Here is a 24,284-nt window from a genome sequence, read left to right as displayed (position 1 = left end):
AGAATCAATCCTATGCTGTAGTCAAAGTATTTCCCCTGCAGATATAAAACGACATGAATAAGAGCTCAATGGCGCTCCCTCTCTCATACCTGTAAATGCATCTGTCAAAAACAGATATATTTTTACACTTTCAGGACATTCATTAATTTCTTATATCAGGTAAACATAGCCTTCTCCAAACAGTAGACAAATGCAAACCTGTCGTCTGTATCTGCGCTCAGTCTTCTCTTCTTTCAGCATTCTAAAATGAAGAAAATCCAAACCAGTGGTAATCTGTGTTTGTTCCCGCCAGAGATTGTTTAGTTTTTTACTTTAATTCCTCCTCGGAACACAAAGTTTTCTTCTTTATCTGGAGTATCAGAAACTTTTCTTGGACACGCCTTCTGCTTTTCCGGCACGCTCCTAGTTGCCGTTACTTAATGTCGTCACAGACTGCAGATTTAAAACTCTGGTTGTTTGCAATGGGTTTGGACGTAATAGATTTCTTCATGTATATATATAAGTCCCACATTCCAGCTTTAAGTAACTTCCACTCAACCTTGTGTTAAAGACCTGTCACACCTGTTGGTCACAGATGGTCCATGGCCCACTTAGCTGACTCATTCCTAACTGCCCCCATCAACTATATTTCTTCCTTTGTTAGCAGCTCCTGATTGTGTTGTGTTTAGATCCTGGCATGCTGCCTTTCCCATTTCAAGGATGATGCACAGATTACATCTCTCAAGTTATTTCTTCATGTCCTGTTTGGCCATCGCCTGCCGTGTTTGGGTTCCCTGCAGTCACGCTTTTTTACTTCCTTTAGGCTCTCAAGCCAAAAACTCAAAGATGTTGTGTGGGTGAGTGGAAGGTGTCCCTGGTTGTCCCTTATCCCCATTTAAGACCAGCCAGCCCTCACTGGCCTCCGGAGAGATGTTTTGTTAACATGGTCTATAAACAATTCAGTCTTTACATTTGATAAATTAGTTTAAGAGACACAGTGTGCAGGCAAACACATGCTGGAGAATGTTGAAGCATATGTTCTCCTTCTGTCTCCACAGGCAGGATGACAAACCAGACGACAGCCAACCAGTCCAACACAGTCAAGAAGGAGAAAGAAGAAAGCCAGCGAGATGACAACACAGACGTTGCATATAAAGATGCAGGCCACTGCAGCCGCAACACCCACAACCTGCTGCTGGGACTCACTGTCGCGGGTATGCAAGGACGAGGAAACTCTGGATGTGTGCTGATATTATTCGTTTTTAAATTTGATCGCAATAAAAGCTAAGGTGTCCAGCGAGCTCAAAGGCTGTAATTGTGGACAAAACAACAATTTCAGCTTTTGGTAAACATCCCTACAACATCCCCCACAATCCCTACATTCTTAACTGATTGAGTTGAATACAATTTGAGGTCAGTTTTATAGTCAAATGTGCTGCAGAAAATGCAAAATCCTAAGTGTACGGACTCCGTGATCTTTTTCCCGTGAGGCATCTTGAGCTTGTTGTTGTCGTTGGTCTTCCTCTGTAAACACTTTGGTATGTCTCTGCATAGCAGTGTTCTTTGTCCAGAAAAAAAAACTACAAAGTCGAACAGTTTGTTATTTTTGTCTGTCATTTGTCACCCAGATTTAAACCTGTTTACATTACGCTACATGTTTATCATTAGTCAGAAGCCTCGTACATGTCGGATGTAAATCAGCACCGTTTTGGGGGCCGCTGAAGTAGCCCTGTATGTCTAGCGATCGATTTCAAACTGAAACAAATAGTTCTTGGAAGAAACAAATCAATATATTTAGCAAAAGTATTGTAGCACAAAAAGTAATAATTTAATATTTTGGTCTAAGTACATCAGTTTATGTGGAAAAAACATTAAAATCAACATCACCTGTTTCCATAAAATTCCCTGAATAATGAACGCCTTCCTCTCGTCAGGTGTCGTTATGGGGGCAGTGTTTGGGATGCTGCTGCGGTACATGAAAGTGACGGACTACTCCACGCTCACAATGGTTTCCTTCCCGGGCGAAATCCTCATGAGGATGCTGAAAATGCTCATCTTGCCTCTAATCATCTCCAGTCTCATCACAGGTGTGCAGACACACACACACAAACACACCGACAAGCAATGCAATGCACAGTAACACATAACAGTGTGGTACCATAGACTGCATATAAAGATGGACGACGGGAAGGATCACAAAAGTGAAGCCAAAACATCTTGACCACCCCCTGCTGGCTGCCTGCAGTATAAGTTGAATCCTGCTTCCTCCATGTTTTTAGATGGGACATAGATCAAACTATAAAGTCAAAGTACACTTCTAATAAACATCTTTCATGTTAATTAGACATTCATGTCTAATTAACACTATGTTCTTCTAATAATTTTCATGAAGATGAAAGATGTTAATGTCTAATTAACCATAACAATTTAATCTATACATCCGTCAATACTAAATACGTATCAGTATCTTAATTGTACATAACACTATATTAACATAGTGAGAGCATTTTGAACCTAAGAAAATTGTTTTTAAACTGAGGAGAATTTATGGGTACCCAGACCTCTGTTGAAACTTAAAATGTACAAATTGAATTATCATAAATATCTCTGAACCTGGGAACATTTGAAACTCTGTTTATAGTGCATGTATAGCATATAGGGCAGTAAAATGTGGAAATTCAAGTGTTAAACTTCCAGGAAAGGCCTCTTCATTCCCTCTGTGAACATTAACAGGGATCATTTTGATTATTGGTGAGTGCGAACACTAATGGTCGTCTGTCTCTTTCAGGGCTGGCTGGTTTAGACGCCCGCTCCAGTGGCAGGATGGGCAGCAGAGCCATGGTGTACTACATGTCCACCACTGTAATAGCTGCCATCCTCGGGGTCATCCTGGTGCTGGGGATCCACCCGGGGAACCCCAAACTGAGGGGAGCCACGTCGAAATCGGCCCCGAAGAACCAGGAAGTCAACAGCCTGGATGCCTTCCTTGACCTACTCCGAAACCTCTTCCCTGAGAACCTGGTGCAGGCCAGCATCCAACAGGTACCATACTCTGGCTCTTCTTGTGTGCACACTGTAGAGTTGCAAGCATCAAATACAAACTGAAGAAACATGAAATAGTGCTCAGAGAAGACAACAAGTAGCTATTCTGCAGCTTTCTGTTATGTCACATGATCATTGTCAGGGGAAGGTCAAGATAGCTCCGCTTTTAAGCCAACGTGGATGAGAGTTTCTTCAAATGTCCAGAAAAATACAAGCATCTGCAATTTTATAACCACTGAGCGTTCCTGGGATGAGGAAACTACATAAGCTTATCTTGAGACTTTTCTTCAAACTGTCCTTTTTTCCTTTGAATTACTGGAGTTTACTTATTTCCTTAGCCCTAAGTTAATTAGTCCACAGATAAGGGAAAACACCTTTTTGACTCATGCATGCACATTCTGATGCAGTCATAGGTTCATATAAATGGCTCGGAAGCAAAACCTAAGTGAGATTGTTCTGTCACCCATTTCCAAAGATATATTTAAAATGATTAGATTTTAAAGTTGCGCAACATAATTAATAGATCACTTTGAGTTCTCCTGAAAAGAACATAGTTATAATAATTACTTAGCATGTCTGCCCGAGGCACTGACATAAAGAAGGAGCAGCAGGATGTTGTTAACGACTGGTGAGAGTCCTTTCGTCCTCCAAACTTCATACTCAATGTTTTCTACATGTGTTGGTTAACAGTGAGGAGTGGAGGTTTGATTTAAATCAGAGGGTTTGGGCTACAAAGGGACCAAAAGGTCAGGGCTGCCATCTGTGCATGTGGACTCCTGGAGGTGTAGCCTTTAAAATGTAAACATAAAGGTAAAGGAGAAGTTTGTTATTTGTTTTTTTTGTTTGTTTTTCAGCAGTATTTGCTAAATCTACTCCAGAGTTCATTTAAACTTGGTGGAAGGATGGTAAATGGGCCAAGAAAGAACTCAATATGCAGTGTTGTGTGGCAGCTGGTTAGCAAAGCAAAGCTTAGCAGAGAGACTAGAAAGATGTGAAAAGTTAGGCTTTCTCTGTCCAAAGGTTACAAAGTTCACCAACTAGTATTTATAAAGCTCACGACTTAAAGGTTCAGTATGTAGAATTTAGTGACATCTAGTGGTGAATTTGCATGTCTCAGCTGGATACCCCTCACCCTCCGTAGTAGCCTTCAGTTGTCACAAAAACTCAAAAGACGTTTAGTTTGTCCAGTTTGCACTACTGTAATCTGGAATTCTCAACAGCTTTTCCTCTGAAGATTTGATTTAAATTTTTTGAAAGCGGGAATTTAAGGCAACACTTAAGATATATATGAATTTATTGTGCTGCTGAATCAGTGATTAGTTGATATATTTCATTGATCACATCAGTTTGTTTGTTTGTGTTTTCCACACAATCTTAATTTTTCACCATTGTAGTTTAAATATTTCTGTATTTTTTATTTCGGACTGCTAATAAATCCCTTTAGTTTATAGATTATATAATTATAATCAACCACAATTGAGTGATTGCGATACAATAATACCAAAAATAAAACAACTAAAGACGAGAATGAAAGGCTTCCTGAACCAAATTGTCTTTGAATGAGAGTTTACAAAAAAGATAAAAATTCACCATCTGAAGACACTGGTATAGTATTTTTCATTTGAATAATGGCGGACACAGCAGAAGGACTCGGGAGACGGCTACTGTTTATCCAAGCTGATCATTTTTAAACGATAATCCAAGTCTCAATCATGAGGCAACAGTTGCCTTCTTCTGTCCAAATCCGGTGTTTATTTCCCCCCTCTTCTCTCTGACATGCGTGTATCTCTGAATGATTAGAAGAAGTTGCCTGTGTTTGACTGGGTGAGGGTCAGCCCTTCTGCTACTGCTAATCTCTTTACATCTGTAACGTCATATCCTTATTTACCACAGTAAGGCATCTGCTGGTGACCAGGGAGCCGTGCTGAGTATGAGCTTATAGACTCTCTCCCCTCTTCTCTCCTCTCTGTGGTATTCTCTCCTTTTTCTTTTTCTCTGTGCCTCTCCCTCTTTTCTGTCTGTATCTCTGCTTTACTGCCTGTAGTGTTTGTGCTCATCGGGGATTCATCGAAGTCACAAAAGGCATAATTGCTTTAGCAGGAAGGAATCGTCCTTCCCCTCTTTAACCTTTAACCTGCCTCTCCTCCTCTTTTTTGTCTTTATTTGTCTCTAATCCCTACTCTGTTTGACTTTTTCTTGAAACACAAATCTGAGTTTGCTGTGCTGTTTCCAAACGTTTTTTTTGATTTCACAAAGCACCAGGCTTTCTCCTCTGTTCAGTTTTCTTCTGAACAGCTCATCAGTCACGGTGTCGTTCTGTCTCCAGGTTCAGACGGTGCTAAAAAAGGTGCCGGTCCCAGTATCAAACCAGACTGAGCCCATGATAGTGGGCATAAAGACACTGGAGTATAAATGGGGCATGAATGTCCTCGGTGAGTTGATGATGGAGTAGATTCATTGGAGTAGTATCATTTCATGCTCAAATATAAATTACTTTTTTTTTTGCATTGAGAACAGCGCAGTTATTTCCGCTGACCTGCTGCTTTGTGTGTTCCTCAAGGAATGATTGGCTTCTTCATCACCTTTGGAATCTGCATGGGCAAGATGGGCGAGCGCGGGAAGGTCATGTGCGACTTCTTCAACATCCTCAATGAAATTATCATGACGATGGTTTCCATGATCATGTGGTCAGTGTCTTGTTTCCTCCTGTGCATATTTGTGTGCAGTGTGTTGAAGTGTACACAACATGCGTCTGTTTTTGCTCATGTTGCGCTCCGGCTGCATTGCTTTGACGTTCTGGAGAACACCACACAAGGAGCTCGGTGACAGTGATAGATAAGGTGAAGACTGTGTACATGATACAAACTGTGGGAACAAGAAACAGAGTTGCAAAGTGAAGACTGAAAAGGAAGGAAGAGGAAGAGGGGGAAAGTGTGTTAGTGAAGGACACGGACAGATGGAAGGACGGAGAGAGAGAGATAGAGAGGGCGAGGGTTTCCCCGGGACATGCTTGAGTCTTTGGTATGTTGGGGAGGAGCAGGAGCCAGGGCCCAGATCAATGCTGTGGGTTCCCAGGGGAGGCGGGGTGGAAGATCTCCAAAATGTAATGAATCCACCAACGACAGAGGAGCCACTTGGCAGCAGAGCAGAAGGCAGACGCGGGCAGGAGGGACAGCAGGACGTGGAAAGATGCGTGTGAGAGCATGCCTTCAAAGAGCAGGGCAGGCCTTGAGGCTTCGCAGGACCCCCGGCTAGTAGCACGGAGAGCGAGAGAGTGTCGTGGCACTCAGAGACAGGAAGGGAAGGGAAAGGAAGGAGGGAGCGGGTAGGCGGTTGGAAGAAAAACAGCAGGATGCTTGTCTCGCAGCTCTCCTAGGCCATCTACGAGTGCAGCTGGACACCAAAGGAATTATGTCCTTGTTCGTATCACTCACTCAGTATAAACAGATTACTCACGGGCCTATGGAGCTCGCCAAACACGGTCCAGTGTATACAAAAACATGTATCATACGAGGAACACATCCATCAAATCATACGTGGCATACTCCACCAAACAACTGTCGGTGAATGCCAGCGGCAGCGTGCAGCTGACCTGAGCAGCCAGGCCGCTGTCACCGTGAGACCTGCTTTGACTCGCACCAGGAAGAGCCTAAAGGGGATACACAGCTTTAATTCATAAGTCCCACAGCGGCCTGTTTTCATGAACAACTGCACTCCAGGGCTGGAAACCAGAGATCCGAGAATGTGTTATGTCCTCAAGCAGGGAAAATATGTTTGACAATGAATATAGATTAATCAGGTAGTCTGATATTTCACATTAACATAAGTGTAAAACAAGTAGAAAACAATCATTATGATTCTGATATTTCTTTAGCTCTTATACCTTAGCTGATAATTCATTTAATCGTCATGAAATCATGAAAGCAATAATAAAGCAGCAGGGTGAGAGAACTTGATCCATCAGGTTCCTGAGGAGAAAAGACTTTCTCTTTCACGTTTCAAGCACAAGATTTTGACATAATGAAGGTCTGTTTAATTTGAAAGTAATCTTTCAAGCAAATATCCCTATCTTTATATAGGTTTGCCGCAGCGCCTTGTCTTATTTTACAGTAATGTGACAAAATCTTTTGGTTTTAGAAAGTTCATCCAACAAAAAAATGTATTTTGAAGACCAAGTTAATGAACCACAAATTATTCTATAATGGAATGATTTTTTCACAAGTCTGTTTCATCTTAATTGTTTGTTTTACCGTAGAATGGGCCCTTTATATTGACATGCTTTATATTTACATTGGGAGAGGGGCTCTCTTTTTACAGCAGCCCAAACTAAACACATTTAAGTTTTTATGGCCACTGACGGTTCTCTGTCATGTTTGTAAGGGGAGGGTGAGGTGAGGGGTGTTCAACTGCAACATACAACTTCACCTCTAGATTTCACTTAATTCTACACACTGAACCTTTAAGAATAATGTTTAACAATGTTAAGATATTTACATAACTAAATAAATACTCCTGAATCATAAAGATATGAAATACACACATATACATACAAGTTTATTAATATAAAGAATTAAAAACCCAAGGCATTCAAAAGTAATGGGGAATAATAAGAAATAAGGTCATAACCGATATTGCAGCTCTGACGTTTCTCCCTGACTCTTTGCAGGTACTCTCCCGTTGGCATTGCCTCTCTGATCGCAGGGAAGATTGCAGCCATTGGAGACCTGGAAGTGGTGGCCAGGCAGCTGGGCATGTACATGGTGACCGTCATCGTGGGCCTGGTGATCCACGGCGGATTAATCCTACCTGCTATATACTTTGCTATCACCAGAAAAAGTCCCTTTATTTTCTACTCTGGAGTCTTCCAAGCTTGGATCACTGCGCTGGGCACTGCTAGCAGGTAGGCTAGTCTGCAGGAAGGGTGTGTGTGTGCGTGTGTGTGTGTGTGTGTGTGTGCACGTGTGGGTGGGTGAAAGTTCTCTGTTTGGCATGTGTTAACACATGCGTGTCACATGTTTCCTTTACAGCATCTATTCCTCGAGCAGCTGCTGTAGTAACTATGATTGATCGCCATGGCCTGCTGCTCCCTTTCAGCCATTCGGGTTAAATCTGAAAGGGCCAAAGGCAAATTCTGTATTTACACAAACTGAACTGACAGATCGGGACAGCAGAGCCAAATGTGTGTAACACAGGCTATCATGAACGAGTCCATGTCAGACAGATCCTGTGTTGTTAATGTCTGAGCCTCTGGATTAGTTGTCACCAGCCAAACTGGCTCCGCTGCATCCTGCCTCGCTCGGGTTGGTTTGGCCAGCATGGAATTCTGCATTGCTGCTGAAACCAACTGTCATTTTGGCACATTACTGAGGCTTTAGTGAATATGCGTAATCCTATCAAGGTTTTCTCTAATTATATTATGACCTGAGCTTAGCAGGGCCTGGATTCAAATTCCTTTAATTCACATGCTGGAGGATTGCAGCAGTGGCCTCCGCCAGCTGTCGGGAGGAGGCTGTCAGGCGACTCAAATTTCGTCCGAATCAAATTTTTCCCTCCTTTTCTTATCCTTCACCTTCCTCATCACCACTGCACTTCTGTCTTTCACCACCTGTCCACGTATTGTATTTCCTGCAGCAGAAGCTTTGATCCTTTTTCTTTGTACATCTTCACCATTTTCTTCCTCTGTTCTCAGCGCTGGGACGTTACCAGTCACCTTCCGCTGCCTGGAGGAGAATCTGAAAATTGATAAACGTGTGACTCGCTTCGTGCTGCCCATAGGTGCAACCATTAACATGGACGGCACCGCACTGTATGAGGCTGTGGCCGCCATCTTTATCGCCCAGATGAATGACATCACCCTGGACACCGGACAGATTATTACAGTCAGGTAAAGCACGTGGTGGATGTAGATCTTGAACTAAACACTGCAGGCATCGACACACCTTTCTGAGATCGAAATGGGTGGAACATGTGCGTGACAATATCTTAGACTTCCCAAAGCCAAAAATATGACAATCACAGCACTTTCATCCATTTGCAGGCCAGATGCAACGGAGATAAGTATTAATAAATTTGAGCCATAGACAGTAAACGCCCAGACCAGACCGTATATAAAGATGGACAACATGACATGTCCCCAAGCAGGAGGGAAAAAAGTCTTGATCGCCCCCTGGTGGCTGGCTGCAGTATAGGTCATCAAACCTTGTCTTCTCTATGTTTGCGTATGGGACATTCACCAAATTAAGAAATCAAAGCACACGTGAAATACCTGTTTCACTCATTTTAAGTAGTTCTTATCACACTGATGTTTATTTTTGGTCAGATATAGCTATAAAAACGGGGTTAAACTTTTTTATTGACTGTTGAGACTGACTTGTGATTGCTCCAGTCGAGAAAGTTTCACTGAACTGGGCCATTTAACATTTGCTACCAGGCTGCAAGAAACCAATTTTCTTAATTCACCAAAAAGCTGAAAAATACTGAACTAAATCATGCTATAAGTTTCTGTATTTAAAACTGATCCTGGTTTAATATCTCTCTGCTGTATCTGCTCTGTGTGCATGCACAGTGTTCCTCTTGCTGTTGTAACCTAACAGCCTGCTTAATTAAGAACTGCCAGAGTTTCTACAGTGGAGGAAATATTGATAAAAGACCTAAAGTGTGTGTTACATTATCCAGTTCAAAGTGTTTTTCTAGAATCTGTTTAACTTCAGAGTTTTAATGAATCCACAGGGCTTCATGCTGTGTAACGTCTGTTTTGCATTTAAAGATTTCTCATGTAATTCTGCCCTTATGTAAATATGTTGTCTAAGTAACCAGTGGAAATGAAATGCAAAAGCGTGTTCATATGATCTGACTTTCATCAATTATCAACCCAGTCTCATCAGAAAACGTTCAATGGCAACGTTGGTCCACTTGGACCGACGTTACCATCTCACAATCTGGCCTCTCAGATTGTGAGATGGTAACATTTAGTCCTCCCATTGTTTTGCATTGGCGTGTTCTCACGTCACATGACTCTCAAGCTCCCGTCTGCGGAGAGGAAAACATGGCGGAGATTCCCTGTTTTTTCAGATAAAAATATAATTTTGTAACTTAGTTTGGGCATAAAAATACATTCTGACACCATTTCTAGCGAGAAATGTGCTCTTTGCTTCCACAGTCTTCAGCCAGTTCGTGCTTATGATAAATATTTTAATAGTAATAACGCATGTTTTTATCGTTGCTATGATGGTTGCCATGCCACCACGGCGCAGCGTGGTGTTTAAATCACAGTCCCTGCGTGGTGTCCTTCAGTGATCGTGAATGTTATTCATGTTATATAATAGTAATATTTGAGGCTAGATTACATCTCTAATGAGAAGGAACCTGCGAGTCTGTTCATACCGAGGCCGGCCCGACCGCGCGACCGGACCGAGTGCGCGAGCGGACATGACGTGTGGCTGTCGTAAAAACCCTATTTGTAAACAACCAGTCCTTTAACTCAGCGCTGCGTCATAAACATGGAGCGCTTGGAAGACCACGATGTCATCTTCCTTCTGTCAGGTAAGTAGTTTATTGTTTTTAAAGATTGTTACGATCTAGGTTTACAGTCCGAGTGCGGAGAGAGTCCGTCAATCCACACTATGGACGCTGTTCATCAGCTAATACGCCATTGTTAGCCACATGCTACAGCCCACCGTAGCCTGTGCTACCTGGGAGGTGAATACATGGTTGTTGAAACCAGTTCAAGACGCTTAGCTCATCATTGAGGGACGCTACAATATAAATATAAACATGAATTTGATTTATGAATGCTTTAGATTAATAAGGAGTGTATTTGTCTACCATTACTCCACAATATCAGATCAATTTGGTTTAATGTATAGTATGCAATATGACAATGTTTTCATGTTATGGAGTTGCGATTCATTTTATAAAACAATTGCTATGTTCTGTTTTTTAATCAAGGAGGATCAAAGTGAAGCTACAGGAGTTTCATTAACGTCAACAACTTGGACCAAACAGTTTGTTTTGCTTGATGAAGAGCAGGAAGGGCAGCCTGGAGAGAAAGAGTAGCCGGGTTGAGCCCACTACCATCATCCACGTACAACGAGGAAGATGAGGGAGAGAAATGATCCTACCATTAAAGAGGTACTTTTAAGTTATATACCAGAAAAAACATTTTATATAATTTGCCAAATATACATTTTTATTAAATCCCCAAAGTACGCTTGCTGAAATACAAGTTAATATCACACTGAAAGAATTTTGATCAATCATGCTTCCCTGCTGTGATTGTTTAACTGGGAAAAAACAACTTTTTCCACAGGAAGGCAAGTCAATTTAAGGAATACATGTGCAAAGTTTTCCTCTGTTATGTATAATGATGACCCCCATCAAACATAATGTTAGCAATATTTACACCTTTTAATTTATACTGTTTATTTCTGTCTACATGTGTGAATTTGCCTTCATTAGTTTCAGAAAAGAGCGATGATGTATCGGTCAGTGGGCGGCAGCACGAGACTCCGCAAACTAGTCTGTAAGCAAAGTAGACGAAGGCATCGAGGTTGCGGCCTGCCATCATTGTTATTTTGCTTAAGGGACTGAATATGTTTCATGCAGAAATATTAGCATTTCCCTTATATCTACCAAAACTGCTTGTTTCACAGACTGCAGTTTTGTTTTGATCCGATGTGGTGTGCAAATACAACCGTATCTGCAATGGGTTGTGGGGCATTAACATTTGTAACTCTAATTTTGTTTTGACACACTGTGAAAAGAACGTTGAGAACATCACCACTCTACAGGAAGACACAGTCCAGTAATGGGTGTCAGAAGTTCAGTAGTGAACGACAGGTACTGTGGGAAAATGTGTGTCATTGTTGTACAATGTCCTTTGACTCTGTTTAAACAAGGTCAACACAAAAAGGTTTGATTGTAAACTGATATCGGTACGAATTCATGTTATTCTCCTCTTCAAAAGAAACAAACAATCCAAATTACCTGCAGAAAGCCCTTGATGGACGCTTCAGCTGCATCGTCAGACTGGTGAGACAGCAAGATGCCAACTTTAATGCCAATTTATTTGTGTAACATTCTGTGACCAAATGTATAGATAACTTTTTGTAGATTGTAAAAATAGATAACCCATTTATTACAAAAAAACTACACTAGAATTACCGCACTGCGTTGTATGACTCCGCTAACCAGTGCAATGTCCGTCTACATATTTCTACATATTTTCTCTCGTATAAATGACACTGTATCTCTTGACAACTGAAACCATAAGATGAGGTCAGTGTGGCCTTGACCTTTTTACTTTAAGACAAATACAAAGTTAGACAATCCGAAAACATGCAGTTATGCCTCCGGCGACTCGCTATTGCAGAGGCATTAAAACCGTAGTGTAGTAGATTGGATTTTATTGGTGTTACATTGGACATCTTGTATGGGTACACCAAAAAATATATTTGGTTTCACATTCTAGATGGCAATAAGCAGAGTCATCAACTCAGGAAAAATATTTCTGTAGAAAAGAAAGCCTTGTATGTGTGTATGTATACATACACACAAACGCACAATTGAGATGTTTTTGTCTTTTATCATATATTCTCAGGCAGTACTGATGCATTTACTGAGAGGGGACGTGAGGGCCTACTCTGCATGCTCAGAGTTCAAGCCCAGCAGGCTGCAGCGGGCCTGACATATTCTGGAACAGCAGCACAGTCTTTAGATGACTCCTCTGAAGATGAAAACATGGCCAGGTACTTCTCCACTGATGAAGAACTGTGAGGGCTGTGATTAGCTACACTCTCTTGCTACAATGCTACTCTTGCTACTCCCTGGCAGCCTTAGGAAGGCATTAGCTTGCTGTGTGGTAGCTGTTAGCTTCAGCATTTTTAGTTTTTAGTGGCCTGTCTGACGTTTATGTTTAAAAAAAAAAATCAGAGGGAACCATCTTCATAATTTAACACTTAGGTTTGTTTGTGTCCTTCAGTTCTTCTCAAGAGAAGCAGTACAGGTGTGCCTCAGCTCCACGGTCCCTCCTGCAGCCTCCGCTCCTGATGCTAACCTCATGTCTCCATCACACCAAGCAGCAGACCTGGATTGACAGACCTTTCTCCAGAGCTGCCCCCTCCCTCTGAAACCCCCCTCTCCAAAACACTATTTGTGTAGTTTTTAAAGTATTTTTTGCATGAGAATTGTTGATCATATCATTTCCAGCAGATGCCTTAATATAATGTTTGTGCACAATACATGACATTGATCATAACATAATGGTATTTCCTTGCACTTCTACACCATGATATTGGCAGATAAGATGCTGATTACATTAAAGCAGTGAATGCTCTTCTTTAAGCAACATAAACAAACAATGATCCAATGGATCTGAAGTAGAAGTGGCACATTACATTCTATAGAGAATGCTTCAGTTATGGAAGTCAGAAAATAACTTTCTTTATCTGAGGTTCCAGTCATTTATAGTCACAGCAAAGCACACAGGTCTGGTTGTCTAGGGACACCCATATCATATTGTTTAAGATGTGTAACATCAAGTTTGTGTTTCAGTGCAAAATTAGTCATTAGTCAAGAGTTCACCCTCTTGTTTACACTAAAATTAGGTGACCCAGATGTTTCACAATGCAATCTGATAAGGTCTTATGAGAAACATTCTTAACATTAAAGAAATCAACACAGAGGATAGCAATAACTGTTTGACTTTAATCCGTAGCTGATAATCAGCGGCCTGATTTATTCAAACACATTAATACTACAATGAATAAGGCAGGGGTTTTCTATCAGAAATCATTTCTGGGACATTAATTTAAAAGATCTCCAGTATAAGGAAATGTGTTCTAAAATTGGTTTACATCCAAGTGTGAGGCTGTCCCATCACATGGATTTAAGACTTAATATTGTTTGTATTAGCTTTCCCTCAGTTTAGTACTTGCACTTCTTGAAAAGCTCTATATAAATAAGATGTATTAATGTTTATACATTACCCTCTAGTATATGTTTTCCTAAAAGTCACTGTAGATACAGAAATAACAGTATGGTTCAGGTGACAGTGAGTGGAAGCTGAAGGTAATTTCTAGGGATGAGCGAGTACAGCATTATCTGTATCTGTATCTGTATCTGTTAACCATATCAATTATCTGTATCCGTATCCGTACTCGGAGTGGGCGGGGCCTAACCCGGAAGTGGGTGTGATTTAACCCGGAAGTGGGCTGGATTTAACCAGGAAGTAGGCCGGGTTGTCTTGAAACGGGCGGGGCTTTAACCAGTATGTTATTTTAAGCATGCAATTGATATGGGTTGATCAGAAATTGTTATATTTATTGCTGATTAGAAAACTATTACAGGACAGCATCTGCATTGAGCTTCAGATCAATGATTTTGATCACAATAGCAAGCGAACTATTTACAGAACAAGTTTTGTAACAATGAATACAACACATGCTGTTGCAATTATGAAGTGAAATGTAATAACTAGTGTTTTCATACTCAACATAACTTTCTTTTTTAACTTTGAATTTTTTTAAATTTATTTCCACACCAGGTGTGTGTGTGTGTGTATGTGTGTGTGTGTGTGTGTGTGTGTGTGTGTGTGTGTGTGTGTGTAAGTGAGTAAGAGAGAGACAGAGAGAGAGAGGGGGAGTGTGTGTGTGTGTGTGCAGCTTAATTTGTAATATTTTTTATACCACTACTACCTAGAACTTGTCAGACACTCAGTGCGTGAAGTAAAATAAAACTGGTTAGAGCCAACTGACGGTTTAAAAAAAGTTTAAACCGTTAAAGTAAAAAAAAAAAAAACTGTTTAAAAAAAAAAAAAAAAAAAAATCTCCGACAGGCAGAGACGCAACGCGAGTCGCTTTCTACCAGCACCACGTCTGAACGAACCCACGTTTAACAGAACTCTACTGGTTAATAAGTAAGTACAACCTGAAATAAAAACAAACTTCAAGCTGAAGAAACCCTAAACGTTAACAGAAAAGACCCGCGAACCTGAGTGACTGAGAGACAGAGAGCTGTTCTTTGAGTGAGTGAGCAGAGCGGTGTGTGAAGGGGAGGAGCGCTGTGACGCTGTGTGAGGATTTTCCTTCAGTCCGAGCACAGATATTGACTCGTATTACTCGTATAATACTCGTGCTCGGCAAAAGTGCTTTATCCGTACCGGATACTCGTTTCAGCCGAGTATCCGGCTCATCTCTAGTAATTTCCATGTGCTCAAGAGAAACATAACGTGACGATATAGTTGATTTCTGATAGAAGGCCCTGCCTCATTCATTGTAGTATTAATGTGTTTGAATAAGTCAGGCTGCCGATTACCAGCTACTGATTAAAGTCAAACAGTTATTGCTATCCTCTGTGTTGATTTCTTTAATGTTAAGAATGTTTCTCATAAGACCTTATCAGATGCATTGTGAAACATCTGGGTCACCTAATTTTAGTGTAACAAAAGAGGGTGAACTCTTGACTAATGACTAATTTTGCACTGAAACACAAACTTGATGTTACACATCTTAAACAATGATATGGGAGCCACTTAGACAACCAGACCTGTGTGCTTTGCTGTGACTATAAATGACTGGAACCTCAGATAAAGAAAGTTATTTTCTGACTTCCATAACTGAAGCATTCTCTACAGAATGTAATGTGCCCATTCTACTTCAGATCCATTGGATCATTGTTTGTTTATGTTGCTTAAAGAAGAGCATTCACTGCTTTAATGTAATCAGCATCTTATCTGCCAATATCATGGTGTAGAAGTGCAAGGAAATACCAATATGTTATGAACAATGTCATTTATTGTGCACAAACATTATATTAAGGCATCTGCTGGAAATGATATGATCAACAATTCTCATGCAAAAAATACTTTAAAAACTACACAAATAGTGTTTTGGAGAGGGGGGTTTCAGAGGGAGGGGGCAGCTCTGGAGAAAGGTCTGTCAATCCAGGTCTGCTGCTTGGTGTGATGGAGACATGAGGTTAGCATCAGGAGCGGAGGTTGCAGGAGGGACCGTGGAGCTGAGGCACACCTGTACTGCTTCTCTTGAGAGAACTGAAGGACACACAAACAAACCATAGTGTTAAATTATGAAGATGGTTCCCTCTGATTTTTTTTTTAACATAAACGTCAGACAGGCCGCTAAAAACTAAAAATGCTGAAGCTAACAGCTACCACACAGCAAGCTAATGCCTTCCTAAGGCTGCCAGGGAGTAGCAAGAGTAGCATTGTAGCAAGAGAGTGTAGCTAATCACAGCCCTCACAGTTCTTCATCAGTGGAGAAGTACCTCGCCATGTTTTCATCTTCAGAGGAGTCATCTAAAGACTGTGCTGCTGTTCCAGAATATGTCAGGACCGCTGCAGCCTGCTGGGCTTGAACTCTGAGCACGCAGAGTAGGCCCTCACGTCCCCTCTCAGTAAATGCATCAGTACTGCCTGAGAATATATGATAAAAAACAAAACGTCTCAATAGTGCGTTTGTGTGTATGTATACATACACACATACAAGGCTTTCTTTTCTACAGAAATATTTTTCCTGAGTTGATGACTCTGCTTATTGCCATCTAGAATGTGAAACCAAATATATTTTTTAGTTTACCCATACAAGATGTCCAATATAACACCAATAAAATCCAATCTACTACACTACGGTTTTAATGCCTCTGCAATAGCGAGTCGCCGGAGGCATAACTGCATGTTTTCGGATTGTCTAACTTTGTATTTGTCTTAAAGTAAAAAGGTCAAGGCCACACTGACCTCATCTTATGGTTTCAGTTGTCAAGAGACACAGTGTCATTTATACGAGAGAAAATATGTAGAAATATGTAGACGGACACTGCACTGGTTAGCGGAGTCATACAACGCAGTGCGGTAATTCTAGTGTAGTTTTTTTGTAATAAATGGGTTATCTATTTTTACAATCCACAAAAAGTTATCTATACATTTGGTCACAGAATGTTACACAAATAAATTGGCATTAAAGTTGGCATCTTGCTGTCTCACCAGTCTGACGATGCAGCTGAAGCGTCCATCAAGGGCTTTCTGCAGGTAATTTTGATTGTTTGTTTCTTTTGAAGAGGAGAATAACATGAATTCGTACCGATATCAGTTTACAATCAAACCTTTTTGTGTTGACCTTGTTTAAACAGAGTCAAAGGACATTGTATAACAATGACACACATTTTCCCACAGTACCTGTCGTTCACTACTGAACTTCTGACACCCATTACTGGACTGTGTCTTCCTGTAGAGTGGTGATGTTCTCAACGTTCTTTTCACAGTGTGTCAAAACAAAATTAGAGTTACAAATGTTAATGCCCCACAACCCATTGCAGATACGGTTGTATTTGCACACCACATCGGATCAAAACAAAACTGCAGTCTGTGAAACAAGCAGTTTTGGTAGATATAAGGGAAATGCTAATATTTCTGCATGAAACATATTCAGTCCCTTAAGCAAAATAACAATGATGGCAGGCCGCAACCTCGATGCCTTCGTCTACTTTGCTTACAGACTAGTTTGCGGAGTCTCGTGCTGCCGCCCACTGACCGATACATCATCGCTCTTTTCTGAAACTAATGAAGGCAAATTCACACATGTAGACAGAAATAAACAGTATAAATTAAAAGGTGTAAATATTGCTAACATTATGTTTGATGGGAGTCATCATTATACATAACAGAGGAAAACTTTGCACATGTATTCCTTAAATTTACTTGCCTTCCTGTGGAAAAAGTTGTTTTATCCAGTTAAGCAATCACAGCAGGGAAGCATGATTGATCAAAATTCTTTCAGTGTGATATTAACTTGTATTTCAGCAAGCGTACTTTGGGGATTTAATAAAAATTTATATTTGGCAAATTATATAAAATGGTTTTTCTGGTATATAACTTAAAAGTACCTCTTTAATGGTAGGATCATTTCTCTCCCTCATCTTCCTCGTGGTACGTGGATGATGTTAGTGGGCTCAACCCGGCTACTCTTTCTCTCCAGGCTGCCCTTCCTGCTCTTCATCAAGCAAAACAAACTGTTTGGTCCAAGTTGTTGACGTTAATGAAACTCCTGTAGCTTCACTTTGATCCTCCTTGATTAAAAAACAGAACATAGCAATTGTTTTATAAAATGAATCGCAACTCCATAACATGAAAACATTGTCATATTGCATACTATACATTAAACCAAATTGATCTGATATTGTGGAGTAATGGTAGACAAATACACTCCATATTAATCTAAAGCATTCATAAATCAAATTCATGTTTATATTTATATTGTAGCGTCCCTCAATGATGAGCTAAGCGTCTTGAACTGGTTTCAACAACCATGTATTCACCTCCCAGGTAGCACAGGCTACCGTGGGCTGAAGCATGTGGCTAACAATGGCGTATTAGCTGATGAACAACGTCCATAGTATGGATTGACGGACTCTCTCCGCACTCGGACTGTAAACCTAGATCGTAACGATCTTTAAAAACAATAAACTACTTACCTGACAGAAGGAAGATGACATCGTGGTCTTCCAAGCGCTCCGTGTTTATGATGCAGCCCCGAGTTAAAGGACTGGTTGTTTACAAATAGGGTTTTTACGACAGCCACACGTCATGTCCCGGTCGCGCGGTCGGGCCGGCCTCGGTATGAACAGACTCGCAGGTTCCTTCTCATTAGAGATGTAATCTAGCCTCAAATATTACTATTATATAACATGAATAACATTCACGATCACTGAAGGACACCACGCAGGGACGGTGATTTAAACACCACGCTGCGCCGTGGTGGCATGGCAACCATCATAGCAACGATAAAAACATGCGTGATAACTATTAAAATATTTATCATAAGCACGAACTGGCTGAAGACTGTGGAAGCAAAGAGCACATTTCTCGCTAGAAATGGTGTCAGAATGTATTTTTATGCCCAAACTAAGTTACAAAATTATATTTTTATCTGAAAAAACAGGGAATATCCGCCATGTTTTCCTCTCCGCAGACGGGAGCTTGAGAGTCACGTGACGTGAGAACACGCCAATGCAAAACAATGGGAGGACTAAATGTTACCATCTCACAATCTGAGAGGCCAGATTGTGAGATGGTAACGTCGGTCCAAGTGGACCAACGTTGCCATTGAACGTTTTCTGATGAGACTGGGTTGCAATTATAGATAGTGTGCTGTGTTGAAGGGCAGTCTAAAGCTGAATGAGCAAAGCTGGAAAAATAATTCGATTTTTGAGGTTTCAGCAAAACATTTAGATCTGATTGGAACCAGTCTAAACGGATCTGACTCCTCAGCACTTTGATGTTGTTTGTTGTTGGTGTTTCATCAATGGCTGTTTACTACCAACTTCTGAAATCTAAGTTTTAAAAGCTGTGTGTGCTTATTGTTTCATCTGTGTGCTAAAAATAAGATCCACATGGGCCGTGTGGGGTGATTTTTTTTGCGCTGCACTTTGTCAAAAATGATTCCGTAGTGAATGCGGAGCGATGAACAGCCTCATGCAGTGAACATCACAGTTCTGAGCATTGTCCAAACTGGATGGAAGTCACATCTGCGACCAACATGAACTGATAATTCCTCTTATTGCAGACATGTCATTGCAAGCAGCATTCTTCTGAGCATTAAGGTTTTAAGTAAGGCAACATTAACAGATTTGATTTGGTTGTAGACATAAAACCTACTATGAAAAACATTTTCCTCTTTCCATATTTCCTCTGCACACAAGTGTTGCGTGGACGACATGGAAAGGTAACTCATGTAATTGCCAGGCTCTTGCCATTTGACCTGGTTATGCAATAGTAAAGCATTCTTTTCTAATCATCTACGCCTTGTAGCAGATGATTTAGTTTTTTACCAATACAACTCAGCCTTTGCAGTGAGCAATCTGCTTATATGTTTGAGATGTTAACTAGTAAAGTCTTAAATATGTTAACGCTATCTGTTGCATTTTAAAATAAGTACCAGTGTCAGCAAATTATAGTTTGTAATGTGTCTGTGTGTTGTAGTATATTCTCAACAACACAGATATTAACTTGCTGTTATAAAACTACAAACAAGATTAACGTGAAACTGATAACGGACCTGGTTAGAATCGATCTCCAGACACCCTGCTTGTCTGTGGGAAAGGCAGCAGATGTCTACTGACTCTGTCTGTAGTTTGACAACTTTTCAGGGTTTTTCTCTACTCCCCTTATTCACCATATCTTCAATTATTGGGAGGTGTACCCAATTCTGGGTCACTTTATACCTGTCATACTTGACATAGGTCTTAGGGGATTAATTACGGTCTTAAAAATGGTAAGTGTAACTTGTTGAAACCTGCAGTAACCCTGTATGATGCAAACGCATACACACTTTTCCTTTTATTGTAGATCCAAAATGGTATTCAGTAAATTGAAGGCCTCTTATATACCATGTTTATTGTTTTTTTTGGCGGCCATTCAGCCGAGTAGACAAGCTGAGTCAGCAGCGAAAGTATTCGCTAACTTCTCTGATTGGCTGTTCAACTCAGTGTGTCAGTGATTTCCATTATTATGTGTTTTCACCTCTGACTTTTCTGGTTGCTGACAAAACCATGTTCACTTTTTTTAAGCACATTTTTTACATTTGCTCATTGCACAATTAAACTCTCCTTGTATCTTTTTTTGCATGTCTGGTATGATGGATTAATTTAGGCTTCAGTCGCATGTGACACTGTGTGTGGTCCCTTTTACAGTTGTTCAGCAACATTGCAAAGTTAAACTTCATAGGATCCCTTTGACATTTTTCATCAAGCATGTTCTCAGTGTATGAAACTCAGACAGAACGTAACCATAGGCCGTCTGTTATCTGTTCAAAGCATGTAACTTTGTTGGGTTCTGTGCATTGAGGTCTTGCCAATTGTTTGACTTTTTACCATAACGTTAATGATGGATTTTCCTGGTCTCTGTCTCAGTATGAAGATGGTTTCTCTTGCCTCCTCCACAGTATGACCGCCACCCTGGCCAGTGTTGGAGCTGCCAGTATTCCGAGTGCTGGACTGGTGACCATGTTGCTGATTCTGACGGCGGTCGGCTTGCCCACCCAGGACATCAGTCTGCTCATCGCTGTGGACTGGCTGCTGTGAGTCAGGTGTCTGATAGGCACTGATATGAGTAATGAATGACTTCTCAGCTTCTCCTCAAGAGCTTAAAAAGACACATTTGTGAGGTGTATTGTAAGAATGTTCAACTCATGGTGGCTCTAATCATTTCACCCGCTGACACTGGTACTGTTTGTCCACTCAGTGACAGAATGCGTACCTCCATCAATGTGGTGGGCGACTCGTTTGGTGCCGGCATCGTGGACCACTTGTCCAAGGCGGAGCTGGCCGAAATAGACGCGGCCGAATTGCAAATGCAAATGCAACTGCTCCATCCAGAGGAGGAGCTAGATTTCATCCCTCCACCACCGATCTTCACCGAGATGGACCTGGTCGACCCTTTTAGACCGCCTGAGCTGCCACCTCGCTCCCCTCGCCCACCAAAACAAAACCACCACAGCCTCTCCCAGTCCCACTCAATCACTTACTCGCCATCCCGTTCCATCCGATCTCCATCACCCCGCTCCATCCGTTCTCCCTCTCCGCGCTCCGTCTGCTCCCATTCTCCCCGACCTTTCCATACTCACTCACCACGCATCCTCCGCAGGACGGAGGCGGGCTATTCCGCTCTGCCCAGCCATGATAACCAGGTATCTATGCACCACTGCTTGCTCTTTTTCTACCGTAATGTTTCAGACTACCTGCTTCCCTGTGAATCAAGGCTATGATATATATATGTATATATATATATATATATATAATATGTATTGAAGAGATATCGAGATTGGTCATATAGTTACTTTATCTGTTAAATAATGAGAACATACAGTAGACACCTGAATCATCTGCGTATCCTTAAGAAATTCTGTTATTTGCCATTAATTAAGTTACATTTTTTAGTACAGTATCTTGTGCTTTGCATGGTATGATATGTGTTCCAATTGAGCACCAGAGTCTATGTCTGAAGGCTACATAGATAATTAAAATCTCTGTTCCTGTTCGATTTCAGCTGAAATGACTTTGTCACTAAACCCTTTTACTTTTACCATGTTTGCATTAGTAAAGGTTTGGTGTTAGTCAGCTGGTACAGTCTCCATCGTCTCCCGAGTCTCATTTGTTTCTCTTTCCCGTCTCAGATTCCCACGATGCCTCGCTGCTACAGAGAGCGAGAACGGGAACGGGACCGGGACCGACTGAGGCGAGAGAGTGAAACTGAGGAGGAGGACGAGAGAGAGAGGGTTTTGGGTGAAGTAAGCGACGGCGAGGAGAGTGATGACACTGCCTATGATAGGAGGAATGTCATCCCACTGGGCGACCTGCCATGATTGGATTTTTACCACAGAAAAGCTTCCCCAGCGATTTGTTTCTGTTGTACGACAGCTTTTCCCGCTTTATTGCATGGCTCAGCTTTTTCGCACGAGCCCAGCGGAGGGCACATGTGGATTTCTAGCTGGTTACATTGTTATTTATTTTTTTTGTTTTGTGTTTCCAAAATCGACAGGATTGATTAATTCTTTCAATGACAACACGCTGTAACATTCCTGAGAAGAGCCCAATAAACCAACCTGTTAATTTTAGCTTTCTTGTTAGCTGAAACCCAACAAAAGGTGCTGTATATAAACTTTTGTAATCACTTTAGAGATTCGAACTCATCCTTTAGGCAGAGCTACTTCTTCATCCTCTCATGTTGGACTGGTGTCAGACTGGGTGACTCACTATCTCAGGTGGTATTACCCGAGGGGACGGACTGGGGCTAGCTAGTTAGCTTGCTAACTGAAGGAGGAAAGAAAGGATATGAATAGAAGCAAAACAAGAGTTTATCAATGGCCTTGTTTCCCACTGCTGAGGAAAGCTTTAGTGTGATGCTTTTGCAATGTTTCTCCTAAACATATAAATAAATAGGTATAGTGCTAAGAATTGGTGAGCGATAGCAAAAACGTACATACAGCACCTTTGTAATGAAGAGTTGTTTCCCCAGATTACTCCTTTCATTCCCTTTATACATTAATTATTACGTAGATTTCTCACTTAATAACCCCAAAAAGTTCCTGTTTGCCTAAACGTTTCCGATACCAGGGAATTGTGGGTGTGCTCTTGATGAGAAAAGTATGTTGGTGTTTTTACCAGCCTTTTAAAGCACAACCACGAGTTATGAGTTCCTCCTTTGCTCGGTTCCCTCTCTTCTACTTTTAGTTCCTTTGCAGAAAGTGAAATTGTTTAACTTACAACTGAATAGTTTGACATTTTTGGACATATGTTTATTTGTTTGGTTGAAGAGAGTTGGGTGAGAAAATTGATATTATTCTGAACTCTTTACGTGATATTTTGGCTTCACTTTTGCACAGAGGACATGGAGATGTGTCCATCTTTACTTACATTCACTGATTGCAGACAAGTAGCCCAGGACATAAATGTGTGAAAAACCACCACGCATCATTTTATGTTAGTGAATTCAGAGGTAGATAGGTTGATTTTGTCACCCTCAGACATAGCCAGGCTATCTTTTTCCCCCCTTTTCTAATCTTAATGCTATGCTAAGCTAACCAGCTGCTGGTTGTAGCTTCATATTAGCGTGCGGTATCCGAGGAATCACGCTAACACAAGGCAAGGAAGGAAACAACTGCATTTCTCAAAATGTCAAACTATTGCTTCAAATGACCTCAGTAACACAACAGGTTTATGTAAATGTTCGAAACACATGACCAGCCGACGTTATTTTTATATTCCTTTACCTTCTTGCATCTCTACATTTTTATCCTTGGTGCTCTTCTTGCACTTCACCTCATTTTCCTCCCCGACACCGGTCAATGTTGATGTTAATTTGTCCATATTATCGATGGTTTGTATTTTTTTGTTGTAGTGTCTGAAATGATGAGTAATAGGCAAGATGCTGTATTGATTTTGTTGTATGTTTAAATTTATTTGTTCTTCTCTAATTATCATTCTTAAGTTGTTAAATGCTGTAAAATTACGTCATCCGTCTCCTCTGTCCCACTGAACTGCCTTTCATTTAAAACTAGAGTTCATTAATTACCTCCGTACATCCTCAAGCTTTAACTCAGACTCACAGGTCCAGGTTGTGTGTATATTGTATGTAATAAAACTTCTGAGATTTATTTAAAATACCTACTAGTGTTTCTTCTGTGTTTTCACCGCTGTTGAGGTAAGTTGCGCAATCTGTGGAGGGATTTGCACTCAAAGGGGGACATGCGTCAGCT

At 41.0% G+C, this 24,284-nt stretch overlaps 1 protein-coding gene and 2 long non-coding RNA genes across 3 annotated transcripts; 2 read left to right on the top strand and 1 right to left on the bottom strand.

Annotated features, from left to right (window-relative positions):
- The first annotated feature begins 1,037 nt into the window (after positions 1-1,037).
- slc1a9 (solute carrier family 1 member 9) lies at positions 1,038-22,391 on the top strand. The gene is made up of 10 exons (XM_053444389.1): positions 1,038-1,193; positions 1,914-2,066; positions 2,768-3,021; positions 5,348-5,453; positions 5,582-5,708; positions 7,688-7,921; positions 8,711-8,905; positions 20,973-21,107; positions 21,272-21,716; positions 22,203-22,391. The coding sequence occupies exons 1-10, from the start codon at positions 1,043-1,045 to the stop codon at positions 22,389-22,391; spliced, it is 1,989 nt and encodes a 662-aa protein (XP_053300364.1). The 5' UTR covers positions 1,038-1,042.
- On the top strand, positions 10,479-13,247 carry LOC128459266 (uncharacterized). The gene is made up of 3 exons (XR_008342122.1): positions 10,479-10,563; positions 10,969-12,767; positions 13,001-13,247. It is a non-coding gene; the product is annotated as an uncharacterized LOC128459266 (long non-coding RNA).
- Positions 16,279-17,704, bottom strand: LOC128459267 (uncharacterized). The gene is made up of 3 exons (XR_008342123.1): positions 17,210-17,704; positions 17,018-17,082; positions 16,279-16,450 (listed from the first exon to the last, which is right to left on the bottom strand). It is a non-coding gene; the product is annotated as an uncharacterized LOC128459267 (long non-coding RNA).
- Positions 22,392-24,284: the final 1,893 nt, after the last annotated feature.

Source organism: Pleuronectes platessa, chromosome 16 (assembly GCF_947347685.1).
Source record: "Pleuronectes platessa chromosome 16, fPlePla1.1, whole genome shotgun sequence".
NCBI lineage: Eukaryota > Metazoa > Chordata > Actinopteri > Pleuronectiformes > Pleuronectidae > Pleuronectes > Pleuronectes platessa.
Note: the sequence above shows the minus strand (reverse complement) of the source record. Positions and strands in the feature narration are given on the sequence as shown.

What these genes read in the sequence shown, in the direction of transcription:
- slc1a9 (XM_053444389.1), top strand. Translation starts at nt 1,043, where the DNA reads ATGACAAACCAGACGACAGCCAACCAGTCCAACACAGTCAAGAAGGAG. An exon ending in GCTGGGACTCACTGTCGCGG is followed by an intron (nt 1,194 to 1,913) that starts GTATGCAAGGAC and finishes TCCTCTCGTCAG; the next exon opens with GTGTCGTTATGGGGGCAGTG. An exon ending in GGACAGATTATTACAGTCAG is followed by an intron (nt 8,906 to 20,972) that starts GTAAAGCACGTG and finishes CCTCCTCCACAG; the next exon opens with TATGACCGCCACCCTGGCCA.